Source organism: Nannospalax galili, unplaced genomic scaffold (assembly GCF_000622305.1).
Source record: "Nannospalax galili isolate Female #2095 unplaced genomic scaffold, S.galili_v1.0 scaffold2150, whole genome shotgun sequence".
Lineage (NCBI taxonomy): Eukaryota > Metazoa > Chordata > Mammalia > Rodentia > Spalacidae > Nannospalax > Nannospalax galili.
This window is the reverse complement of record NW_008328002.1, coordinates 168,170-191,376: the sequence shown is the minus strand read 5'-3', so window position 1 is coordinate 191,376 and position 23,207 is coordinate 168,170. Positions and strand designations below refer to the sequence as shown.

The 23,207-nt window shown below is 39.9% G+C and overlaps 1 protein-coding gene and 1 pseudogene across 1 annotated transcript in view; one reads left to right on the top strand and one right to left on the bottom strand.

Moving 5' to 3' along the window:
• Positions 1-23,207, top strand: part of Als2 (alsin Rho guanine nucleotide exchange factor ALS2) — a gene marked incomplete in the record, with an annotated part of 89,861 nt that overhangs the window by 39,073 nt on the left and 27,581 nt on the right. The window contains 10 exon segments of the mRNA XM_008842598.2: positions 1,971-2,142; positions 5,726-5,906; positions 7,795-7,860; positions 13,401-13,563; positions 18,125-18,256; positions 18,881-19,009; positions 19,923-19,993; positions 20,351-20,417; positions 21,346-21,548; positions 21,660-21,725. Coding sequence (XP_008840820.1) covers positions 1,971-2,142; positions 5,726-5,906; positions 7,795-7,860; positions 13,401-13,563; positions 18,125-18,256; positions 18,881-19,009; positions 19,923-19,993; positions 20,351-20,417; positions 21,346-21,548; positions 21,660-21,725 — 1,250 coding nt within the window.
• Positions 10,881-11,380, bottom strand: LOC103741571 (annotated as a pseudogene).

The window sequence follows — 23,207 nt, the reverse complement described above, 5'->3', positions numbered from 1 at the left end:
AGTTCTACCCATATTGCTGCAAATACAGAATTTCCTTCTTTTTATGGCTGAATGGTGTTCCATTATGTATATGTACCATATTTTCTTTATCTGTTCATCTGTCAGTGGACATGTAGGTTGATTCTGTATCTTGGCTATTGTGAATAGCATGTGAGTGCAGATGTCTCGTTGACACACTGATTTCAGTTCCTCGGGAGTGGTGGGATTGCTGGATCATGTAGTAGTAGTTCTTTTTCTAGTTTTTCTGAAGAACTTCAAACTGTTTTCTTTAGTGGCCATACTAATTTACATTCCCACCAACACGGTATGAGGGCTTCTCTTTCTTCAAATCCTTGCCAGCGTCTATTTTTTGTCTCTTTGGGAATAGCCATAATTTCTTGGGCATTTGAGTGTCTTCTGAGAAATGTCTATTTAGGTCAGCTTCTCATTTAAAATTGGATTATTTGGGACATTACTCCCTTGCAGGATGAGTAGTTCACAGGCATTTCTCCCATTCTATAGGTTGTTTCTTCACTTTCCTGTACAGAAACTCCTAGTTTGGTATAGTCTCATTTCTCAGTTTTTTCATTTGTTGCTTTTATTTTGGGATCATATCCAATATCTTGAACCATTTTCCCTACACTTTTTTCTTTTGTTTTGCTTTGTTTTTGATTTTTTGAAACAGGGTGTTATGTAGCCAAGGCTGACCTCAAACTGATCCTCTCACCTCTACCTGGGATTGTAGCATGTGCTGCCACACCAACTTTTTGTTTTCTTTCTTTTTTAAAAAATTTATTTTATTTTTATTTATTTTACAACATAGGGTGAGATACAATCTCACATTCACTTGTTCCATATGGTCCAGAAACCTTTTGGTTTCTAGTAAGTGAGTTTATTAAGTTAAGTGTGCATGTCTTAGTTTGGTTTCTGTTGCTGTGATAAAACACTGACCAAAAAGCAGTTTGGGGAGGAAAGGGTTTATTTTGTCTCTTATCTCCCAGGTCACAGTTCATCACTGAGGGAAGTCAGGGCAGTAACTCAGGGAAGGAACCTGGTAGCAGGAGCTGAAGCACAGACCACAGAGGCATGCTGCTTACTGGCTTGCTCCCTGGTCTATGTGTAGCGTTCTTTCTTATACAGTGCAGGACCTACTGCCCAGGGGTGGCACCACCCACAGTGGGCTGGGCCTTCCAGATCACTCAGTAATCAAGAGGATGCCCCACAGAGATGGCTATAGGCCAGTCCAGTGGAGGCAGTTCACCAATTGAGGCTCCCTCTACCCAGGTGTGTCAGGTTGACAACTAAGCTATTGAGCACAAGCAACCAGCACTCATAACTGCCGAGCCATTTCTCTGGCCCCTCTTTTTATTTTCTTAGGTAGAGTTTCACACCGTAGTCCAGACTAGCCTGGGACTCACATATGACCAGGGTGACCTTGAACTTTCAGCCGTCCCCTTTTTCTCAGCCCCTGAATGCTGAAATTACAGGCATGAGCTCTTGTATCTAGTCTCTATGTGTTCTTAAAGAAAATGTCTTTATGTTGCACTTTGAAGAAGCAAGGTAGCTCATAGGACATTGGTACTTTATATATAGCACAGAGCTCCTCTCTGTTCTCATTCATCTGATTCCATGCAAAGTGAGTCTTGAGACATGTAACCTTGCCATTTCGATCTTTGTCTAATGTCTGTGGTTCCAAGAACTTGTGAAATGAAATAAAAGGTATCTTGGAGATAAATAAAAGTAGTTCAATGTAGTTTTTCACATGTAACAGTGGTATACAGATATGCCAGCTCTAAAACAAATAAAAGGCTCTGATTGGCAGTGTTTGTAAATTTCCATTTTCAAGCTGTTCGTAATTTATAACTTGCCTGCAAATTACAGAATATTTCAGCCTTTGGCTCTTGTGGGCTGATATGAGCCATTGTAGTACATCAAATTGCTGCTCGTAAGTTATATTTTATCTTTAATCTTTTTCTTTCCCCCTTTTCCAGCTTGGATATATAAGCAGAGTAACAGCAGGAAAAGATAGCTATCTAGCCTTGGTGGACAAAAACATTATGGGATATATTGCCAGTCTTCACGAGTTGGCTACTACAGAAAGACGGTTTTATTCAAAACTAAGTGAAATCAAGTCTCAGATACTTAGGCCTCTTCTCAGTTTAGGTAAGTTGAAATCCACCCTTCTATCCCCATAACACCAGGGCTCTTGTTTTAAGTTTTTTTTTTTTTTTTTTTCTGTATTGTATAAGGCTGTTTGTTAGACAGTGTGCCCTGTAGCCTAGCCTGACCTCAGTTCACTTTGTAGCTGCGGATGACCTTGAACTCTGGTTCCTTCTGCCTATACCTCCCAAGTGCTGAGATTACAGGTGTTAGTGACCATGCCTAGCTTTTTTTTACTTTAAGGCCCAGATTGGCCTCATGATCCTTTTGCCTCAGCCTCACCAGTACCTGGGACTATTAAGTATGAGTCATGATACTTTGCAAGAAAACTTTTTGAGTTAATGGTTTACTCCTGCAGTCACTTCACAAACTATCTGGTTCATCGCTAACGCAGCTGTCTCTGCCTAGTCTCACTATTCCCAGAACTCCCTCTTCTTGCACAAGTAGAAATCGGAGCTTTAGGAAAATGTGGCAGAAAGGTAAATTCTTTGGGAAAGTTGGCCATAGAGACTGGACTTCCATCAGTACTTCTGGCTCCTGGTCATTAGGAAGTATCTTCCGTTATATAATCTCTGGCTTATTTTTGTTGTTGTTGTTTGTCCTTTCTTATAATAGCTCTTAGAATTATAGTAGAGATTCATTTAGAGTTTTCTTTCAGAATTATCACTGAGAGTTTGAAGGGTCTCATCCCACATTAGTATGAGTTTATAAGATCTTTATAAGCCACAGAGAGGGGTTTGAAGTAGGGCAGTAATGCAGAGGATGATTGCTAAAGTACCTCATGGGATGCCACTGTCCACACATACCTGGTACCTGGGTTAGGACATTAGTAAGGAATGCAAAAGTTTGTGGCTGATAAAAATAACCTTCCCTGGCTGTCTTAGTCTGTTTCTTCATTGCTGTGACAAAACACTCTGGCCACTACCAACTTGGGGAGGAAAGGGTTTATTTATCTTACATCTCCCAGGTCACAGTTCATCTGGGAGCCCAAGGTAGGAACTCAGGGCAGGAACCTGGAGGCAGGAGCTGGAGCACAGGCCATGGAGGAACACTGCTCACTGACTTGCTCCCCTAGCCCCTGGTCAGCCTGCTTTCTTATGCAACACAGGCCCACCTGCCCAGGGGAGGCACCACCCACAGTGGGCTGGGCCCTCCCACATCACTCATCAAGAAGATACCCCTGAGTCATGGCCATAGGCCAGTCCAATAGAGGCAATTCCCCAATTGAGGCACCCTCAACCCAGGTGTGTTAAATTGACACTAAAGCTATCCAGCACACTGGCCTTCCAATTTTTCTAAGTTTGGCTCTCTACTTAGAAAATAGAGGTTCTTTTTTTCCCTCTCCCTTTAACTCCCTGAACCCTTTTAAGGCCCAGAATTTAGACTAATACTCTAGAATATCAGCTTTACCCTGTGTTATATTGACACTGGCTTATGTGAGTTGAGCCTATTGTTTCTACTGGAAACATCTGTTCAAACAAGTTTCTTAACAGCCTTGTTTTTATTTATATTCTATTTGCATTTCTATTGCTGTGTTAAAACACCCTAACAAAAAGAAATTATGGGAGAAAGGGTTTATTTTAGTTTACAGTTCCAAGTTGCAGTCCATCAGTGGGGAAGGCAAAGAGCAGGAACTGAGGGAGCTAGACACATCAGCACTTGAGAGCAGAGAGAATGGATTACTGTGTGCTGAGTATTAAGCTTGGTCTGTCCACTCTTCTTCAGTTCAAGACCCCCTGTCCAGGGAATGATATGACCTAGTTGGGCTGGGTTTCCTATACCAATCAAGAAAATCAAGATAGTCCCCCTACACATTCCCACAGACCAACCTAGTAGAGATACTCCCTTATTGAGACTGTCTTTACAGGTGATAACAAAAGTAACCATCACAGTTTGTTTGGGCATTTGTTGATTTTTTTGTTGTTGTTGTTTTTGTTTTTGTTTTTGAGGTAAAGATTCCTATAACCCTGGCTGGCCTCCAAATTTCTATATAGCCAAGGATGACCTTGAATTTCTGAGCCTCCTGCCTCCCTGTCAAGTGCTGGAATTATAGGCATGTGCCACAGCGCTTGGCTAATTTAACCTTATTTTTAAGTTGGGGACTGTCTGCATTTTTTTTGTTATTGTTTTTAAGTGTCTGTCTGTAAAGCCCCTGTCTGTAAATACTCCTCAGGATAGGCCCAACACTATGGCATGTAGGTCAGTGAAAGGAGGCAACCTAAACTGGAATCTTCCTGGGTTGCTCTGGAAGGAAACCAGAGCTGCCTTTTCTCTGACCCTAGTCCAGATTTCTGTGTTAGTCTTCCCTGGTCTACTCATTGGCCTCATTATTTACAAAGAAGCCCTAGACATGAGGAATTTTAGACTGGGGAAGGCAAATAATCTGCTGTTGGCTTCTACAATTCAGAGTGACCTAGGCGTCTGATGTTTAGATTGCCCTCTGTGCTGAAGATTGGGGCTTGTCCAAGGGGCAAGTGGAGCAGCTCTCAGTATAAAAACTTGAAAATGCTAAATAAGCTCTATCAGCTGGTGGTGTAGCTGAGTTGGTAGAATGCTCTTCTAGCATGTACCAGGCCCTGGGTCAATCTCCAGCACTCCATAAAACCAGATGTGGTAGCATAGACATCTAATCCTAGCGCTTGGAGGTGGTAGTGGCAGGATTACCAGAAGTTCAAGGTCATCCTTGGCTATAAGAAGACAGACTCTTTCAAAAATCTAACCACAGAAGTAAATTTCATTCCTGGCTGTTAACCTGTTATCAGTTGTGTGAAATTTTTTAAAAAATTTATTTCACCAGGCATAGTGGCATATGTAAATAAATAAATAAATAAATAAATAAATAAATAAAATCATTTCCCTTTGCTTTAGATTACTTATTTTCAAACTTTAAATAGTATGATCTTAGTGGGTCTCAAATTTAGCTAATATTAAAAAGTCACCTATTTGGGCATAGTGGCATACACCTTTAATCCCAGCACTTGGGAGACAGAGGCTGGTGGATCTTTGTGAGTTCCCAGGCCAGCTGGGGTTACAGGGAGACCCTATCTCAAAAAATCACCTGGGACACTTAAACCTTCATTCAAAGATCTAAATACTAGATCTAGTAGACCAGAACCAGACAGTTTCTGTGACTATGGTAAGTGTGCATGCGTGCATGTGTGTGTGTGTGTGTGTGTGTGTGTGTGTGTGCACGTCGTGCCTGTGTCTGTTGGCTAGAGGTGAGGTGAACACTGGGCATCCTCCTCTGTCACTCTCTACCTTATTTCCTTGAGACAGGGTTTCTCACTGAACCTGGAGCTCCCATGTTTTGGCTAGGCTGCTGACCTACACTCCATAGAAGAGGTGATCCTCTTCTACCTTAATCCCCATCCCCTGCACTGGGGTCATAGGCCAGGTCCTCATACATGCACATCAAGCAATCTTACCCACTGAGCCATCTCAGGGATTTCTGAAGTTGTTTTTTTACAGTGTTTTCAGTAGTAATTTGGGTCCATAGATTGGAGTACATCTCAGCAGGATAAGTATCCTCAGAGGGGCATCATAAGAAGTATGGGCTCTTCATGTTGTCGTCCTCATTCTGTTGCAGAAAGTTTGGGCACTGTGACTACTGTCCAGCTGTTGCAGGAGGTAGCGAGTCGGTTCAGCAAGCTGTGTTACCTCATTGGACAACATGGAGCCTCTCTGAGCAACTTCCTGCAAGGGGTCAAGGAAGCCAGGAGCCTGGTCATTCTGAAGCACGCGAGTCTCTTCTTGGATAGTTATACAGAGCAAGTATCCAGTCCCGTGTCATGTTCAGTCTCAGCAGGGTTTTTCTGAAAGGTGAAGCGCTCCTTAATCAGAAGAGGCTAGATTAGGAAGAGTGTATAAGGTAATAGAGTTGAAAAGCTGAATTTTATAGTTCTGCATCGCCTGCTCAGTTTTCTTTAAGGGGCAAAAGTTTAAAAAAATAATGAATTCTCATGTTTCCTTCTATATTCTAGCAGTGATTGTAGTATACTTTATTTTCATGATGTGTACTATAATAAATCTGATAATTTTGTTAAGTAAATTATGCAAAAATTTGAGAGAATAAAGAGTTAGGTCATTTTAAAACGAACTGTAAATGTGGAGCTGTTCAGATGTCTGTTTATTATTGCCATGTAGAAGTGTAAATGGAGGCTTTAACTACATTTACATAACTGCATTTAACATAAACCTTGGATGGCCACTTAAGGCATTAAGTGTTATTTAATTGTTTAAGTTATTTTAGTGTATGCCAGGTGATGCCGTTTATCTGAAGTATGTGTTATTTTTATGCATAATTTATTTATTACCTCATCCATCTGACAGAAATTGACTCAGTGCCATGAAGTACCAGGCACTGCATACAGCCAGTGAGAAACACCTGTTGTCAGGGGGTTTGTGTTCTCTGTTTTCCTTAGGTTATTTATAGCGTAAGTAACGTGTGTTTATCATCATAAACTGCAGATAGCAAAAAATCAAAGGATATTTAAAGTTGCCCTTTTCCCACCAATAGAAATAACTTATAGTAATCATCCTAATATTTTTCTTTTCAGACTTAGGCATGTAAGTGACTTCAGTTTTAAGCAAATAGAACATATTGGAAGAAATATCTTGGTTTGAGTCTTTTTTAAAAAAAAAAAAGGTTTATTTTTAATTACGTGTGTGTGTGTGCGTATGAATGCAGGTGCCTACTTGATTTGCAGGCATTCAGATAGAAAAAAATAATGATTTGAAGGCATTCAGATAGAAAAAATAATGGTATAGCTTGATCTTAATTTATTTTTAAAATTAGACTTTTCTATGAAGGTTTCAGCTTTTATTAGTGCAATTTTCCCTTTTTGGTCTTGTTTTTACCTCATCATACCCCCATTTCTTTTTTCTTCTCTGATACTTTATGCTTAAAATGTAGTAGTTTGCTACTCTCTGAAATGTAATACTTATTCCTATAGATGAGGCAAGTAAAATTAAATAAATATATATGATTTTTTAAAGGATTTTAATTGTAGTTAAAATATATATCTATATTTGCCATTATAAACACTGTCTTGTTTTGTTTTTTGAAGCCTGTAGCACCTTGGTTACTTTTAGTAAGAATTTCCCTTCTTGCTCAAAATTGCCTGGTCACTAGCTCTAGAGTCTGAAATAGCTCCTGCTCAGAGCGTTTGTCTACATTTGCTCCTGAACACTGTCAATATTTAATCAACAGTTTCTAATACTTTTTCACTCAGCTCTCTTAATGTGTTTTCTTAACCTTCATGATTGTTCATTTTCTGAAGACGTAATTGGAAAACCTGGAATGAAGATTAAATTTTCATTAAAAATTCCAGAGTTTTAATCATGTTTTCTCTAGCTTGCTAAGTTACCAGGTACTATCTGCTGAGTAGATCCTAGTGGCTCTACACAGCTTGAGGTGCTTTTAAAATTTCCTTTTATATTAACATTTCTCTCAACTTGCACTTACCTTCCCTCTCCCCACTGTTACTGAACTACCTTTGCTTTTCTTCAGTTACGAGTGTTAATGTTGACATCACAAAAGTTCTGAAACTCAAGGGTGAGATTTCAAGAAGTATCTGTCTAGATGTTTGTTTGAAACTCTGAAGAACTAATGTACACTTTACGACTAATGTCCATGTGTTTTCTTTTCCACTCAAGGTACTGTACATCAGTTACAAATTTCCTGGTTATGGGAGGATTCCAGCTTCTTGCTAAGCCTGCCATGTAAGCAAACCCATACCGTCTGTACCTTCTAAAAGCCAAAGATCATGTTTTATAGTGTTGTGTGTTTGGGGTATCATGGGAATGTGTTGGCTTGGTGATTTACCCATTCAGTCAAAATGCAGACTTTCATTAGCTCTTAGATGAGGCAGGTGCTGTTAGCCCCTGACTGTCTTTAGAAGTAGTAGGGTTCTGAAAGAGCACTGAGGTCCAAATACAAGATCTGGGTCTTCTTCAGTTCTACCACTTTCTAGCCCCTAAACTTTAACTTTCTTCAGAGGAGGAAGCCTAATCATTTTTATCTAAAAAATTGAGAGTGCTTTCTCCCCTGTTGGTAAAGAGCAGATAGTTTCTGTGATGGTTCCAGAAAAGTATGTGCTACACAAATATAAAGTATTTGCATTTAGCAAATTGGGTTGAGTATAAAAGCCCCTGATCTGATATATTGGTCTAGTAAGAAAGGCAAATTTTGAAAAATTCTGTATTTTAGTCGAAAATATTTATTCACCATCCAGACTTAACAGGTTTGGCTAGGTTTGTTTTTATTCTTCTGTGCTAATACAAGGAGTACTAATATGTTGGCTCTCACTTCTGACTTTTGTTAATCTGTTTTCCTTTTTTTCTGTATTTGGACAGTTTTTGTCAAAGGACTGCACTAAGATGAGTGTACTTTCTCTCTTTTTTTTGTTTTCTGGAATAGTGTGCACGAGATAGGAGTTACCTGTAGTCTAAAGAGTTGGTGGAATGTATCCATTAAAAAAAAAAAAGAACTTTGGGGCTGGAAAGATGACTGGTTAAGAGCACTAGCTGTTCTTGCAGCAGAAGACCCAGGTTCAAGTCCCAGCACCCACATAGTGGCTAACAACTGCCCGTAACTCCAGTTCCAGGGGATCTGACGCCCTCTTCTGACCTCCGAGGGCATTGCACAGCATGGGTTTACTTATACACATGCAGGCAATGCACTCATACACATAAAGTTAAAATAGTATATTTTTTTAAATGAATGACCTTTAATGGTATTATTTTCTATAGGTAGTTTTTAAACTTCTGACTTGGTTTCTATAATGAATAGGTCTGATTAGGTCTTAAAAATTTTTTTTTGAAATTATTTTTATTTTATATATGAGTGTTTTGCCTGCATGTATGTAGATGCATCACATGCATGCAGTATCCACAGAAGCCAGAAGAGGAGGCAATAGATCTCCTGGAACTGCAGTTATAGATGGTTGTTAGTTGCTAGGTAGGTGCTGAGAACTGAACCCAGGTACTTTACAAGAGTAGCCAGTACGCATAACCACTGAGCCACCTCTCCAGCTGCTGGGCCTTTATTTCTTATGGCTTAGTCATTATTTCTTTATTTGGAAGCTAGCCTTTTCATCTTTGTTTTCAAATTTATTGACATTTGTAGCATTATCTTAAGCTGTTTTCATCTTTATACTGAGGTTGCTCCCTCTACTTTGTATTGCTGTTATTTATTTGGACCTTTCTTTTATTTTTTAAATATTGATCATTCTTGTCAGTAGTTTGCCCTTTTTTAACGTTTTCAAATATTGGTGGCTCTTTCCTTTTTTTGTTTTTTTTACCCCTTTTTAATGTTTTTAGATATTGGTGGCTCTTTTCTAATTTTTTTTTTTTTGGTCCTGGAACTCACTATGTAGACCAGGCTGGCCTTGGACTCACAGAGATCTGCCTGCCTCTGCCTCCCAAGTGCTGGGATTAAAAGCGTGAGCCACCACGCCCAGCTTCTTTTCTGTTTTTTTAGAATGTTTTTAAGAGCGTATATACTGAGTTTCATTATAACATTTATATACCTATATAGAATGTATTTTAATCATATTTACTCCATTAACTTTCTCTTATCCCCCTCCCATGCATGCTGATTCCTTTCCTCTTCCCAGCCAGCACCCCTTCCTGTTTCATGCCTTCTTTTTTTAATGTCCCAAAGAGTGTTGTTGGATTGCTTACAGTAGCATGGGTAAGGGCTTATTTACAGGAGCAGGGGGATCTTACCACTAGGACATCACTGAAAAAAATGCCTTCCCCACCCCATCACCCATTAACTTCGTATAACTCCTCCAGGGATGTGGAGTGTCTTGGTCTTTTTGTTTTGTTTGCATTTAGTTGTATTTGATAATACCCTGGTTTATTTTGCAATCTTTTCTGATATATCCATATGGATTTGAGGTCAGCTCTCTGAGAGTGCACTAAAATTACTGAAACTTGCCTACAGTTTTTTAAAATGCTGATGAAAGAGCACTTACGAACATACCACTATTTAAGCACAACAACATAAAGGACTTTTCCCAACTTTTTGAAAGCAAAATGGCTCAAATAGGAACAAAAAAGCTCAGAAAACTAGACAAAAACCAAATAAGAGTGGAGAATATCAGATCTCCCAAACTGTTGCTTCTATCTTTTATTATTACTTTTGTTTGATTTTGAGCCAGGTCTCACAATATAGCTGAGGTTGGCCTGGAACGCATGATATTCCCCCCCACCCCACCCCCGCTGGGCTTACAGGCATGCACTTTCATATCAAGCTTCTCCCCTTTGAAGTGTGCACCCTGAGTGTGTCTGAAGTAAAACTAACCAGTACTAAATGGAGGGCTGCTATGGATGGGGCTACTGTCACTATAAAAGCCTAGAACAGAAAGGTGTAATGCACCTACTCTAGGTAGACCAGAATATTCAGGTCTTGCTGGCATCAGAGGCTGACCTGACCTGCTGGTCACTCTTACTTTGTTATTGTGTTCTGTTTTGTTTCTTATCTTCTTGTTCCACTATTTTGTAATTAGGGCAAGGTGAGAGGTTCAGCTAGTCTTAAGAATGCTTAACTGTACCTCAAATTGACTTACTCAAACATCCTTATTCTTTTGAAACTATAACTAATTTCCACCTATAATGATTTTTAAGATAAACAGTAAGTCAGCTGAAAAAACAGGTGGGGCATGGAGCTAAGGATCACTACCACCCTTGGGCCACAGCACTGTGGATGATTTGCAGGATAGTGGTGGAAAGACCAGCTAGTGAGTCTTCTCCAGGAAGGCCTTGCAGCACCTGAGGCATTGTTGATATGATACTCAATGTCCAGTACCCTGTTCAGGACAGCTCCAAGTCAGAGTCTTTGCCATAATAGGAATCTTCAATAATGAGCTGATTCTGTGGTTCATAGCTCCCAAGTCGCTCAAGTTTAGCTTTGCAGTTTTTAATTTGATTACTTTTTCTATTCAGATCTCTCAGATTGCTTTCATCCACACACAGTATATAATCAAGTGTGGCAAAGTCTCTTTGGTAATCTGAGCAATGTGATTCATGAGATGCCGTGCTTTCTCATGCAGCTCTGCCCTCGATAGTCAGGGGGGCTCCCCACTTCATAGCTAGATGTAGCTACATTGTCTATCCTCCAGTTCTCTGAAACATTTCCATCAGTTACCAGTTTTCTAAAAACTGCTTCTGCAGTGGGTGGCCAGCAAATGTTACCCAGACACACAAACAGTCCCATCTTGGACCCATGCTCAGCCATCTTCCCTGCTCTTGGTTTTTGTTTTGTTTTGTTTTGTTTTTTCATTAATTTCTGTTATTTCATTTGTGTTTATCTGTTAATCTCTTTCAGCTTCATAAATTTAGGTACTTTGTTAGTTTTTTCAGTTTTTTAATTATTTATTATTATAATTTTTGAGACAGGGTGGCTGGCCATGGCTGGCCTCCAACTTGCTATGTAGGTAAGGCTCTTCTTTAGCTCCTGATCCTGATCCTCCTGTCTCCACCTCCTAAGTCCTGGGATTACAGATGTGTGTCACCATGCCTGGCTGGGCTTATTTCTGAAATACAGTGTTTGAAAGGTCAACTCTTACTGTAGCCTATATCAACTTTATTCTATTTTATGAGCTCAATAATATTCTATTAGATTTATTTGCCATACCCCATTTTGTTTATTAATCCAGCTGTTGAATATGGCTATATCAACCCTTAGTATATTTATTTTTATTTTAAAAATCTGAGTGTGAGTACAAACCCAACCATCTAAGGAAACAATATTATCATTAGATTGAAATTCCCAAGAGAAGCTGTGCTGAGCAGAATCCATGGGTCATTCCTGAGTGTATTCCAGAACTCCTGTTGGGGAAGTCTGTAGGTGAGGCTTGACTCAAAGTCCTGGGAAGTAGCGGGACTTACAGAGTTGGTACATTTTTATTCTAGTATGAACAGGGTACTGGACATATGGGAGAAACCTGGTACAAGGGAGCCTGTGGTCACCACTTCTACCTGCTTCCCTCAGGAGCACATCAAAACCTCCTTCTCCTTCATTCCCTCCCTCATCCTCCCCCTTCCTCTCCCTCTTCTTCCTGTTCCTCTTCCCCTTAATTCCCTGCCACTGAGCTATATCCCCAGCCTTATAAAAAAAATTAAGGCAAGTTGTCATTGAGTTGCCTAGGCTGGCATCAGACTTTCTTCCCTCCTGCCTCAGCCAAGGCCTCATAATTATACTGTCAAATAATCAGATCTGTTCCACCTAACTTCCAAGTCCCTGGAACTCATCATATGTTTTTATCCATCTTCCAAGATTGTAGTTGACAATTTCTGAGATAAACATTTCTTTGTACCACATTTCTCTAAGGAACCATGCGATAACTCATTCTCATCTGAGTCTAATGTTGTACTGTATCGTATTTGAGGCCTTGCAGCCCAGAAGTGTAGTGTGGTGTTTGTAAAGCACTCAAGGTAGTGCCTGGAACGTAACTGTTGCTCATTAGGAGTAACATGATTATTCTGTCCCTGGCATTCCTTCTTTATAAACTTTTAAGTCATTTGGCATGGTGAGCACAGTCTCAGGGGTTGCTGATCAGCATTAAAATTTTCAGTATAATTTTAATAATTTACAAAATAACTTACTTTATAAAAAGTAAAGTTTGACTTCAGTTTGAAATATTTTTGAAGATCCTGCCATTGAAATCTGCATACACAGTTTGCTTTATTGTTTCCTGTTCATTTAGTACTGGTTCCTGCTGTTTTAAAAATTACTATTCTTATGATAAACTCAAATTGGGTCATGAACAATTAAAGGAAAAGGAAGAATTTAGAAGTATTTATCTGTGTGCTGATGCTTGTAACAAGGAGCTTTGCTTTTCCACCCGTGTTTCTTCTCTTCAACATAGCTGGTTAGAGCAGCCAGGCCTGCCTGCCATGGATTCCCATGACTTTGGGCTTTGAAAATAACATTTGAGCGGGGGTGGGGGTGACATTGGGATTGTCTCTGAAACTGTGGGATTCATTTCCTAGATATAAGGAAAGGTCTGATACTAACCATTTCTGTTAAGTTTGCTACCATTGCTGCATTTGACACTTTCAGAATCCTATGTTATAGGAAGAAAGATAGGATTCTGTTAATTATTCCTGGCTCATTTTATTTTATTTATATTGTTTCTTAACACCTATGCTGTACATTCTGAGCAAAGGTACTGTAGTAGAACTTTGTGTGTAATACCATTCATGTATATTAGACAAAATCATGAACTGAATCTTTTATTTCTCTTTTTCTCTAGTGATTTCCTCAATAAACACCAAGAGCTGTTGCAAGATTTATCAGAAGTGAATGATGAAAACACTCAGTTAATGGAAATACTGAATACCCTGTTTTTCCTGCCAATCAGACGACTTCATAATTATGCAAAAGTCTTGCTAAAGCTCGCTACTTGCTTTGAAGTGGTAGGTTTCTTCTGCCCCATTAATACTTAGAAAGCCGAGAATCAAAGTAGGTTGTTTGGATTAAGTTACCCTAAATTATAGAGCCCTGTTAAGTTAATATTTATATGTATCTAATTAAAATTTCTTTCTACACTGGGTGTGGTAGCACACACCTTTAATCTCAGTGTTCTTGAGAGAGGCAGAGGGAGGCAGATCTCTGTGAGATCAAAGTCACCCTGGTCCACATTGTGACTTCCAGGTGGGCTGTGACTAGGGAGACCCTGTCAAAATTTTTTTCCTTCTCTTTGGGCATGTGAAAGAAGAAAGGATAAATAGGACTATCTCATCTTCTTTTCTCTGGTTCAGTTTCTATTCAGGACCTTATTCAGATTGTATTCAATTTGTGAAGCCATCTAGAGGAGAGAGCCCACTGTGAATGCTGCATCTTCAGTATTGCCAGAGTCTGTGGAATGCATGCTGAGTCTGAGTTCCATGAGGCCTGGTGTCTAGATAGTGTGCACACCTGTGAAGTAGTGGAGTTATCAGCTGGCCTGGATTCTTGGTACAGGAAGACTCATGCCAAGAATTTGATTCACCATCATAAAGGCTATGAGAAACGAGAATTTTCTTCCATGTTAATTAGTTTACTTTCTGTATAAAATTAATCAGGTAGAGTTCTGGAGAATCAGCACTGTTCTAGGGTGTGTGTGTGTGTGTGTGTGTGTGTGTGTGTTAAAGCTGTATAAAATTAATCAGGTGGAATTCTGGAGAATCAGCACTGTTCTAGGGTGTGTGTGTGGGTGTGTGGGTGTGTGTATGTGTGTGTATGTTAAAGCTGATCCTGAGACATTTACCTGTGAAACTACTGAATTTTGTGATTTCATTTTGTTTCCAGGAAATTATAGTGAGCACAAGGTTCCTTAAAACATTTAGGCCCTGACTTCTGTTTCCTGATTTGGACAGATTTCAGTCCATAGGGTGACAGCAACTGATAAGGATTTTCTCCCTCAGGTCCTCCTATAGGTCTTTTTAGCCTGGTTTCATTTTTAACTCAAACTGATCTTAGCTATGCAGGTTTGAGCTACCAAATTAGCCAGTGAGATGCAGATTTTGCCTCAATAAATTAAAAATCTTTATTAGATCAGCCTAGAATTGTTTGGGGTGTGGTGGTACATGTCTAATCACAGCACATTGAAAGCTGAAGCAGGAGGATCAAGAGTTTGAGACCAGGGCTTATATAGTAACATCCTGTCTGAAGAAAAATATTCAGGTTGTCTGATATTGTACTGCGTCCATTCTGAAGGGCTAATTCTGAGGAATGATCAGGTCTGTTAGATTTCTGTTCAAGGCCCTGTGTAATTAGATGCCCTCTCCTAGTCTTTTCCCCCTGCATCTGGTATATTAGCTCCAGTTCCAGGATGTATTTTTCATATGCTTGGCATTTCCTTCTGAAAATACCCCTAACCCTGTCTATACTATAGAAACCCTCAAGGCCTGAGTCCAAAGTCATTTCCTCATGAAAAGTAGGCATTACTGTTCAGACTGCTGCTTCTCCCCCTCTTCCATCTCTGGGGAGTTGGATGTTCCTCCTCCTGAGCTTTGTTAGCACTTTATTCTTCATCACTCAATTAGGTTTCATCCTTGGTCCTTACCATCTTTGTCATAAGTATCAAAATTACTTGTGGAGGGTTTTTCAGAAAACACACACACACACACAGTGTTCCATCATTGTAAATTGTAATTTAATAAGTCTAAGGTTCAGGCTAGACAGTGTATTATGCATATATAATAGATGCACTTTTAAAAATTCTCCATATCAAGTGTTAATAATACCTAATATGGAACATTTTATATTCCAATTGCTGTTCTAAGCATGTTCTGTGTAATCATCAACCCTCTGGAATAGGTATGACCACTGTCCTCATGTGTAGCTTAGAGAATTGAGGCACATCCTGGTACATTTTCTACCTTTTGTGTCTTTTTGTTTGTTTTTTTGAGCCAGTCTCCCTGTAGCCACAGCTGACTTGGGACTCAATAGCTATGCCTGCCTCTGCCTCTACTCCTGACGTGCTGGCGCCACTGTGCCCAGCTTCTTTTTGTGGCTTTATAAATTCCAAGAATCCAAGAATACAGTCCATAGCTTTAGTCACTTAGATACTCATTAATGTTTCTTTAATGAATGGTCAAAATGAATGTAAATGAGTCTAAGGACTTTGAGATGTAATTACTCATGAATGGGAGGGATTGACCTTTCGTCTCTGTTCTCCACATGCATAACGGTTAGACCCTTTCTTGGTATTCGGTTCTTATAGCTTGGTATATAGACCCTTGGGGTTTCCAAAGACACTTTCAGAGGGTTCACAAGATCAAAAGTATTTTCCTGACAACACTAGGACATTTGCCTTTTCTCCATGTTGTTATGTGTATTGATGATGCCAATCCAAAAGTCAGCAAATGCACCAGCTCCTTAGCAAGTATCAAGGCATCACACCGTGCAAGTCTCACACTTAGACAGTTAAAACCAAACAGGGCTAGTTTCCCTGAAAAATGTTCATGGTGAAGCAGTATAAATTTATTAACTTTGCTTAACCACTGAGTTTTTAATATTCTATCTAATGAAATGAAAGTATGTGTAGTGTACTTCTGTGCACACTGAACTGGTGGTTTCTCAAGAAACATTTGTGAGTTGAGAGAATAATTAAAATTGACAGAACAACAACAAATAATGAACATGAATGAGAACAAATGATGTTTGCTATTGTTTTTGTTTGCTTGTTTATTAGTTGTCTTGAGATGGGGTCTTATTCTATATTCCAGGCTGGCCTTGAACTCATGGCAGTCTTTCTGTGTCATCCTCCCAGGTTTGGGAATTAGGGGCCTGGAAAAATGTGAAATTTCAAGAGCAAAAATAGGTGGAGACATGTATTTGCTACTTTGAACCTAACAATTTCCCAATACTTAGAATGTTTTCTGATGAGATAGGTGGCAGTATTAATATTAATAAATGAAAGTATCAACATTTGAAAGATGTGTGTAAATTTAGTTAATATTTTCCAAATGCTTGGACCACAGTGTTACAAAATCATGTACGGTAAAAGGTTTATTCAAAGCCAAGGTAGGCCAGTAGATTTTAAAGCATTTAAAATTTTCATTGTATTTATTTTTCACTATCCATTTTTAAATTATTTACATTTATTTACAGTTTGTGTGTGTGTGTGTGTGTGTGTGTGTGTGTGTGTGTGTGCGCGCGTGCGTGTGCCTGCTCAGGTGCACATGCATATGTGTGAGGTCAGAAGACAATTTGCATGGAGTTGGTTCTCTTCTTGTACGTGTGGATCCCAGAGATGAAGCTCAGGTCATCATCCCAGCTGGTAGCTTTTAATATAGCATAATACATTGCCAAGGTTCCAGGTTACAATGATGCCAATGATCAACTACCTTTTACAAATTGCAACTACCCTTTAGGAGAGTACTACTTAACAAGTATCCACAATTTTCTGAAATGTCTATAAAAGTACTTTTTTCCAACTGTATCTGAAATCAAATTTTCTTTATTTCAATGAAACAGTGTAACATAACAGATTAAAAACAGAAATAGACACAAAAATCCTATTGTCCTTTTAAAAATTTATTTTTAAGTATTTGAGGTTTTGCCTACACATATGTAAGTGTACCCATGTGTGCAGCACCCGCAGAGGCCAGAAAAGGGCATTGGATCCCCTGAAACTGGAGTTATTGTTGTTATCCTTCATGTGGGTGCTGGGAACTGAACCTAGGTCTCTGTAATAGCAGCCAGTGCTCTTAACCACTGAGACAATCTTTCCAGCCCCTTCCCCACCTCACCCCCATCTGTTGGCTTTTAAGCCAAGTAATAAAGCTTTTAAAAAATGTGAGACAAGCCGCTTGGGAGGCAGAGGCAGGTAGATCTCTGTGAGAGCAAGGCCGCATAATTAAGTTTCAGGCCAAATGGGGCTACAGGGAGACCCTATATCAAAACAAACAAACAAAAATGTGAGTCCATGCCATTTTTGTCATTAAAATGAGTTGTGTTTTGGAAAACACAGTTGCTATTTATAATGTTACTTGAAGTGAATATTTTACATTTTTCTTAGTTTCCTCCTCCTCCTCCTTTTTTGTCTTTTGAGACAGGGTTTCCCTGTAGCTGCAGGTGGTCTGGAATTCGCTATGTAGACCAGGCTGGCTTTGATCCATCTGCCTTGCCTTTGTCTCCTGAGTGCTGGAACCAAAGGTGTGTGCCACTATGCCCAGCTTAATTATATTTTCTAATATAGTAGTATCAATAGATATAGCCCACCTATACATCTCTCAAGGGACCCTGAGAACAAATCATTTGAGACCACTTCCCTGTATCTCTGCTGCTCTCCTCACTGTTCCATTTCCCATAGGGTTTAGTAGAGTTCCTGAAATTAGCCCTGTCCTTTCCCTAGCTCCCTTTAGTGCTACTGCTCTGTTCTCAACTGAATTTTCTCCTCGAATTAAATATTACATGTTCAGATTGCACAGACCCCACAGATTGTGCACAATGTTGTGTATTCTTTTCTCCTTGCTTACTGGCCTCTAGACATCTCCAGAATATCAGAAACTGCAGGATTCCAGCTCTTGTTATGAGTCTCTTGCTCTCCATCTTGGCAGAAAGAGGAAGGAAGCAGAGTACACACTGGGCTTCTGGAAGACCTTTCCTGGAAAAATGACGGTAACCTGCCAACTGTCCTTTGTTACTCCAGCCAGTAACAGGCATTTGGGAACAGTTGTCATCATCACTTTCCCTGCTCCTCACTTGTTTGTAGTTGTAGCATTTTAATGATCTCTTTCTGTGACTGTCTAAGGACCACAGCAACTGTATTCTAAATACTAACACCCTCCTTCATTTCTCGGACTCCCATCTCATGACTTGCCTGATTTATTTATTATTATTTTTTTTTCTCTTGCCTTTTTAATCTCCTTTGGGCTCTAATTTTATGAAGTATCAGTTCTTAACCTAAATTTTATTTATTTTTATTTTATGTGTGTGAGTGTTTTTGTCTGCATGTATGTAAGTGTACAATGTGCATACAGTACCCATAGAGGCCAGTAAGGGTGTTGGATCCCTAAGAACTGGCATTAGCCACCATGTGGGTGCTGAGAACTGAACCCTGGTCCTCTGCAAGAACAGCCAGTGCTCTTAACTGCTGATCCATTTCTCCAGCCCCAGATCCTACCTAAATTTAAGTTTTAATACCACCCTTAGAATTCCCCTAAATGTGACTTATATCTGTTTCATTTTCTTTACATGTTAAAATACTTTTGATTGTTCATTGTAGTGTGTGTTTACTTGTAGGATTCCTTGAGGAAGCCAGAGCGCCGACTGCTATGTGAGAGCAGTAACCGAGCCCTCTCGCTGCAGCATGCTGGCAGGTTTTCTGTGAATTGGTTCATTCTCTTCAATGATGCCCTGGTCCATGCCCAGGTAGGCTGGATTCCTACCCTGAAAAGAAGCCCTGGAAAGTGAACTACTGTACTTACTACAGTTATGAGTTGCTTCATGATGAGATATGTTCTGAGAAATGTGGTGCTAGGCAATTTTATTGTTGTGTGAATGTCAGTGTATTCGCAAAAGTCTGGATGGTATAGCCTATGGCACACCCAGGCTGTATGGTCTAGCCTAGTGCTGCCAGGCTGTGACCTGTATTGTACTGAAGACTGTAGGCAGTTGTAACACAGTGGTGTATCTAAATATCTAAATATATATATAAACACATGTGTTTACACCAGTTTTCCCACAAGCACATGAGTGATGTTTGTGCTCTGATAGCCTATGATGACATCATCAGGTTGTAGGAATTTTTCAACTCTATTATAGTTTTTTGTGACCATCACTGTCTGACTGACTGATATGTCATGTAGTGCATAGCTGTGTACTGTCAATTTATGTTAAAAACTGTTGTGCTTTCTCTGTAATTATTGAATAAAAGAGAATGTTGAACTACTGCTGCCTCATTGGTGTGGGCCAGATTTGAGTGAACTTTCGGGGGTTTTTGGGGGGTTTGTGCTAAGGATTGAACACAGTGCCTCTTGTCTGTGAAGCTCGTGCTCTGCTATTAAGCTATACCCTCAGCTGAGAGAGGTTTTTTTTTTTTTTTCCCAGCTTGAGAATGAGTGTCAGTCATGCGAAGGGGTCCTGGAGCAGAGATGGGAAGGCTCACCAAAGTAGCTATGTTACGGGACTATGTAGCAGAGATGGTGCCACTCACGTGTACTTAATCATCTCAAGGGGTTTGGACTGCAGGGCCCACATGGGCTAATAATGTGAGAAAGACCTAGCAGAGACAATCTGGTTGACATGGGCTTTCACATACATGCCTCTGTATTCTCTGTTCCAGTTCTCCACGCACCATGTGTTCCCTTTGGCCACGCTCTGGGCAGAGCCACTGTCTGAAGAAGCTGGTGGTGTGTAAGTGTGCCTCCTCTTCCTGCTCCTCTGCTGTTTCCTTAAATGACTGGGGGGAAGCTTGGGAGGGCTTAGGAAACTGCCTCTCCATTCTATGCAATGAGACTCCCTTCCCAGCACACTAGATAGTAAAGGATTGGTAATAAAGTGTCCTGTTGATCATGATGAGTGGCAGAAGGACATAATTGCTCACTTTGCTATGTTAACACACAGCAGAGCTACTGTGTATCCTCTTCCCCTTGTGAGCATTTATACTGACTGACCTCGCCTCTTGAAATAAATAGTGTTCCATATTTGAGGACTGGTATTATAATGACAGGATGCTGTACCTACTGGCATTTATCCTTGTGAACATTTTAGGAATGGCTTAAAGATAACTACACCTGAAGAGCAGTTCACACTCATTTCCTCAACGCCCCAGGAAAAGGTTAGTCCAGCATGATGTTTTCTCAGTCTTTTCCCTGGCCTTTTCTGGTTTTTCTGGTAGTAAAGAAGAAATCAAAAGTGTTCTTGCTTCACTAATAACCCACAATTAAATCGGATAATTAAATCAAAACTATTTTCCTTTTTTAAAAAAATATTTTATTACTTTTATGTGTATGAGTGTATTGCCTGCATGTATGTGAGTGCACCTGTGTCATGCAATGCCTTGGTGGTCAGAAGAGGGCTTCGGATTCCCCTGTAACTGGAGTTCAGGATGGTTCTTAGCCACCATGTGGGTGCTGGGAATTGAACCTAGGTCTTCTGCAAGAAAAGTCAGTGCTCTTAACTGCTGAGCCGTCTCTCTAGCCCGAAACTTTAGATTTTCTAAAAAAAATTTCTATTTTATGTTTTGAGTGTATTGCCTGCATGCATGTAAGTATACCTGTGTCATACAATACCTGCAGAGGCCAGAAGAGAGTGTCAGATCCCCTGGAATTGGAGTTTTGGGTGATTGTTAGCCACCATGTGAGTGCTGAGAACTGAACCTGGGTCCTCTGCAAGAGCAGCCAGCACTCTTAACTTTTGAGCCATCTCTCTAGCCCCCAAAACTAGATGTTTGTCTTTTCTATTTTTTGTTTTGTTTTTCTGAAACAGAATCTTGCCATGTAGCCCTGGCTGGCCTGGAACTCACTATGTAGACCAGGCTGGCCTTAAACTGACAGAGATCCACCTGCCTCTGCCTGCCAAGTCCTGAGTTTAAATGTGTGCCACCATGCTGAGCATGTAGCAATACATTCTAAGAACTGATTAGTATAGCTCAATAAGAAAAGTAGAACTAGAAAGAGTATTCACAGTAAGAAAAGCAGCAGGATTTGAGGCTATGTTAATGAACTCTTTCCTTAAGCTTACTGACATTTACTTTTTGCTCCTAGACCAAGTGGCTCCGGGCTGTAAGCCAAGCTGTGGACCAGGCTTTGAAGGGGACATCTGATTTTCCACCTTATGGAGGTGGTGGCAGTGCTCAGAGGCAGGAACCACCCATTTCACGAAGTGCCAAATATACTTTCTACAAGGATCCTCACCTTAAAGGTGCCACTTATGATGGACGCTGGCTTTCAGGAAAGCCTCATGGCAGGTGAAAAGTGCTTCAGGTTTATCCCTGGGGTAAGACTGATAGTCACATTATGGAAGGACCATTGATTATCTGAAACCTTAGCTAATAGTATTCTTTGCTTATTCTTTCCAGGGGGGTTTTGAAGTGGCCTGATGGAAAGGTATATACGGGCATGTTCAGGAACGGCTTGGAAGATGGGTAAGGAAATCGTCTAAGATAGAGGATGAATTTAAATCTGGTCACAAGTTATTTTATGTTGGGAGTTGCTTTTCAGACAACCAGTTTTTTTTGTTGTGTTGTTCAGAAATGCAGTCACTGTATCAGGACTCAGGTGGATGTATGGGCATAAAGAGCTGGGATAATGTTGCTGGTGAGACAGCTGAAACAGTGGTGTCCCTTTTACTAAGGACACAGGAAAATTTTATTTTCAGTAGTTTTACAGTAATAGATTTTTCCCCACTTGCTGGTGCTGAAGATGGAACCTACGGCCTTTCAAATGCTAGACAAGTATTCTGCCATGAGCTACAGCCCCAGACTAGCTTTTAAGTAGTTTCATATTTGTTTCCCTATTAAAAAGGAATCTATTAAGTGCTATTATCCTGATGATACTCTAATGACATCATTTTTACACAAGTTTGTTATATTAGTTACTTTTCTGTTGCTGTGATAAAATACCATGACCAAAAGCCACTTAGAGAAAGAAGATTTTTATTTTGACTTTCAGTTCCAGAGGGTTAGAGTCCATAATGCTGCAGGAAGCTAGCTGGCTAATCACATTTCATCATCACACCAGGAAACACTGAACTGGAAGTGGGGCAAGGCTATAAACTTTCAAAGTGATTTACTTCCTCCAGCAAGGCCTCCACATACTGAAAGTTCCGTAACTTCCCCCAACAGCACCACCAACTAAGGACCAAGTATCTACGTACATGAGCCTGTGGGAGCATTGTTTCATTGAAACCATCACACTTGTCATATTTTCTTTTTTAAATTACATTTAGTTATGTATTGTGTGTGTGTGTGTGTGTGTGTGTGTGTGTGTATACATACATGCTACAGGGTATGTGTGGAAGTCAGAGGACAACTTATGGGAGTTGATTCTCTCCTACTTTGTGAATACTGGGGATTGAACTCAGGTCATCAGGCTTGATGACAAGTGGTTAGTGCCTTTACCACTAAACCATCTCACTGGTTCAGTTTGTCATATTTTTTAACATTGTAAATATATTTACATGATAGATTTATGGCAGTGAAATGTGTGTCATACTAAAGAAGAAATTTGTCTTACTATAAAAAGATACATAACTATGGAATTGAATGTGCATGTGTGGTAAGTTTTGTGATGTCTTTTAAATAAATATTTAGAATTTAAAGAGACGCTAGATACATTATATAATCTGCTTTACCCTACTTACTAGAAAGACTTTGGGAGCTGGCTTACCCAAAGTGATGCTGTGAATTAGTGACAGAGGTAGGCTGAGGACACAGTCTGCTTTTCTTTGCCTTTGGATTAATGCATCTCACGTCTCGTGGACTAGGCCCGATGTCCCATTCTTCCAGACTTTGCAAATGGTGTAGGTAGTAGACATAGTTTCAGCCAAGACAGCACTTACACTTTCCTATAGGTAAATCTTTTCCCTGTCCTCATTTAGTGCTTACTTATATGTACACTCAAAAGCT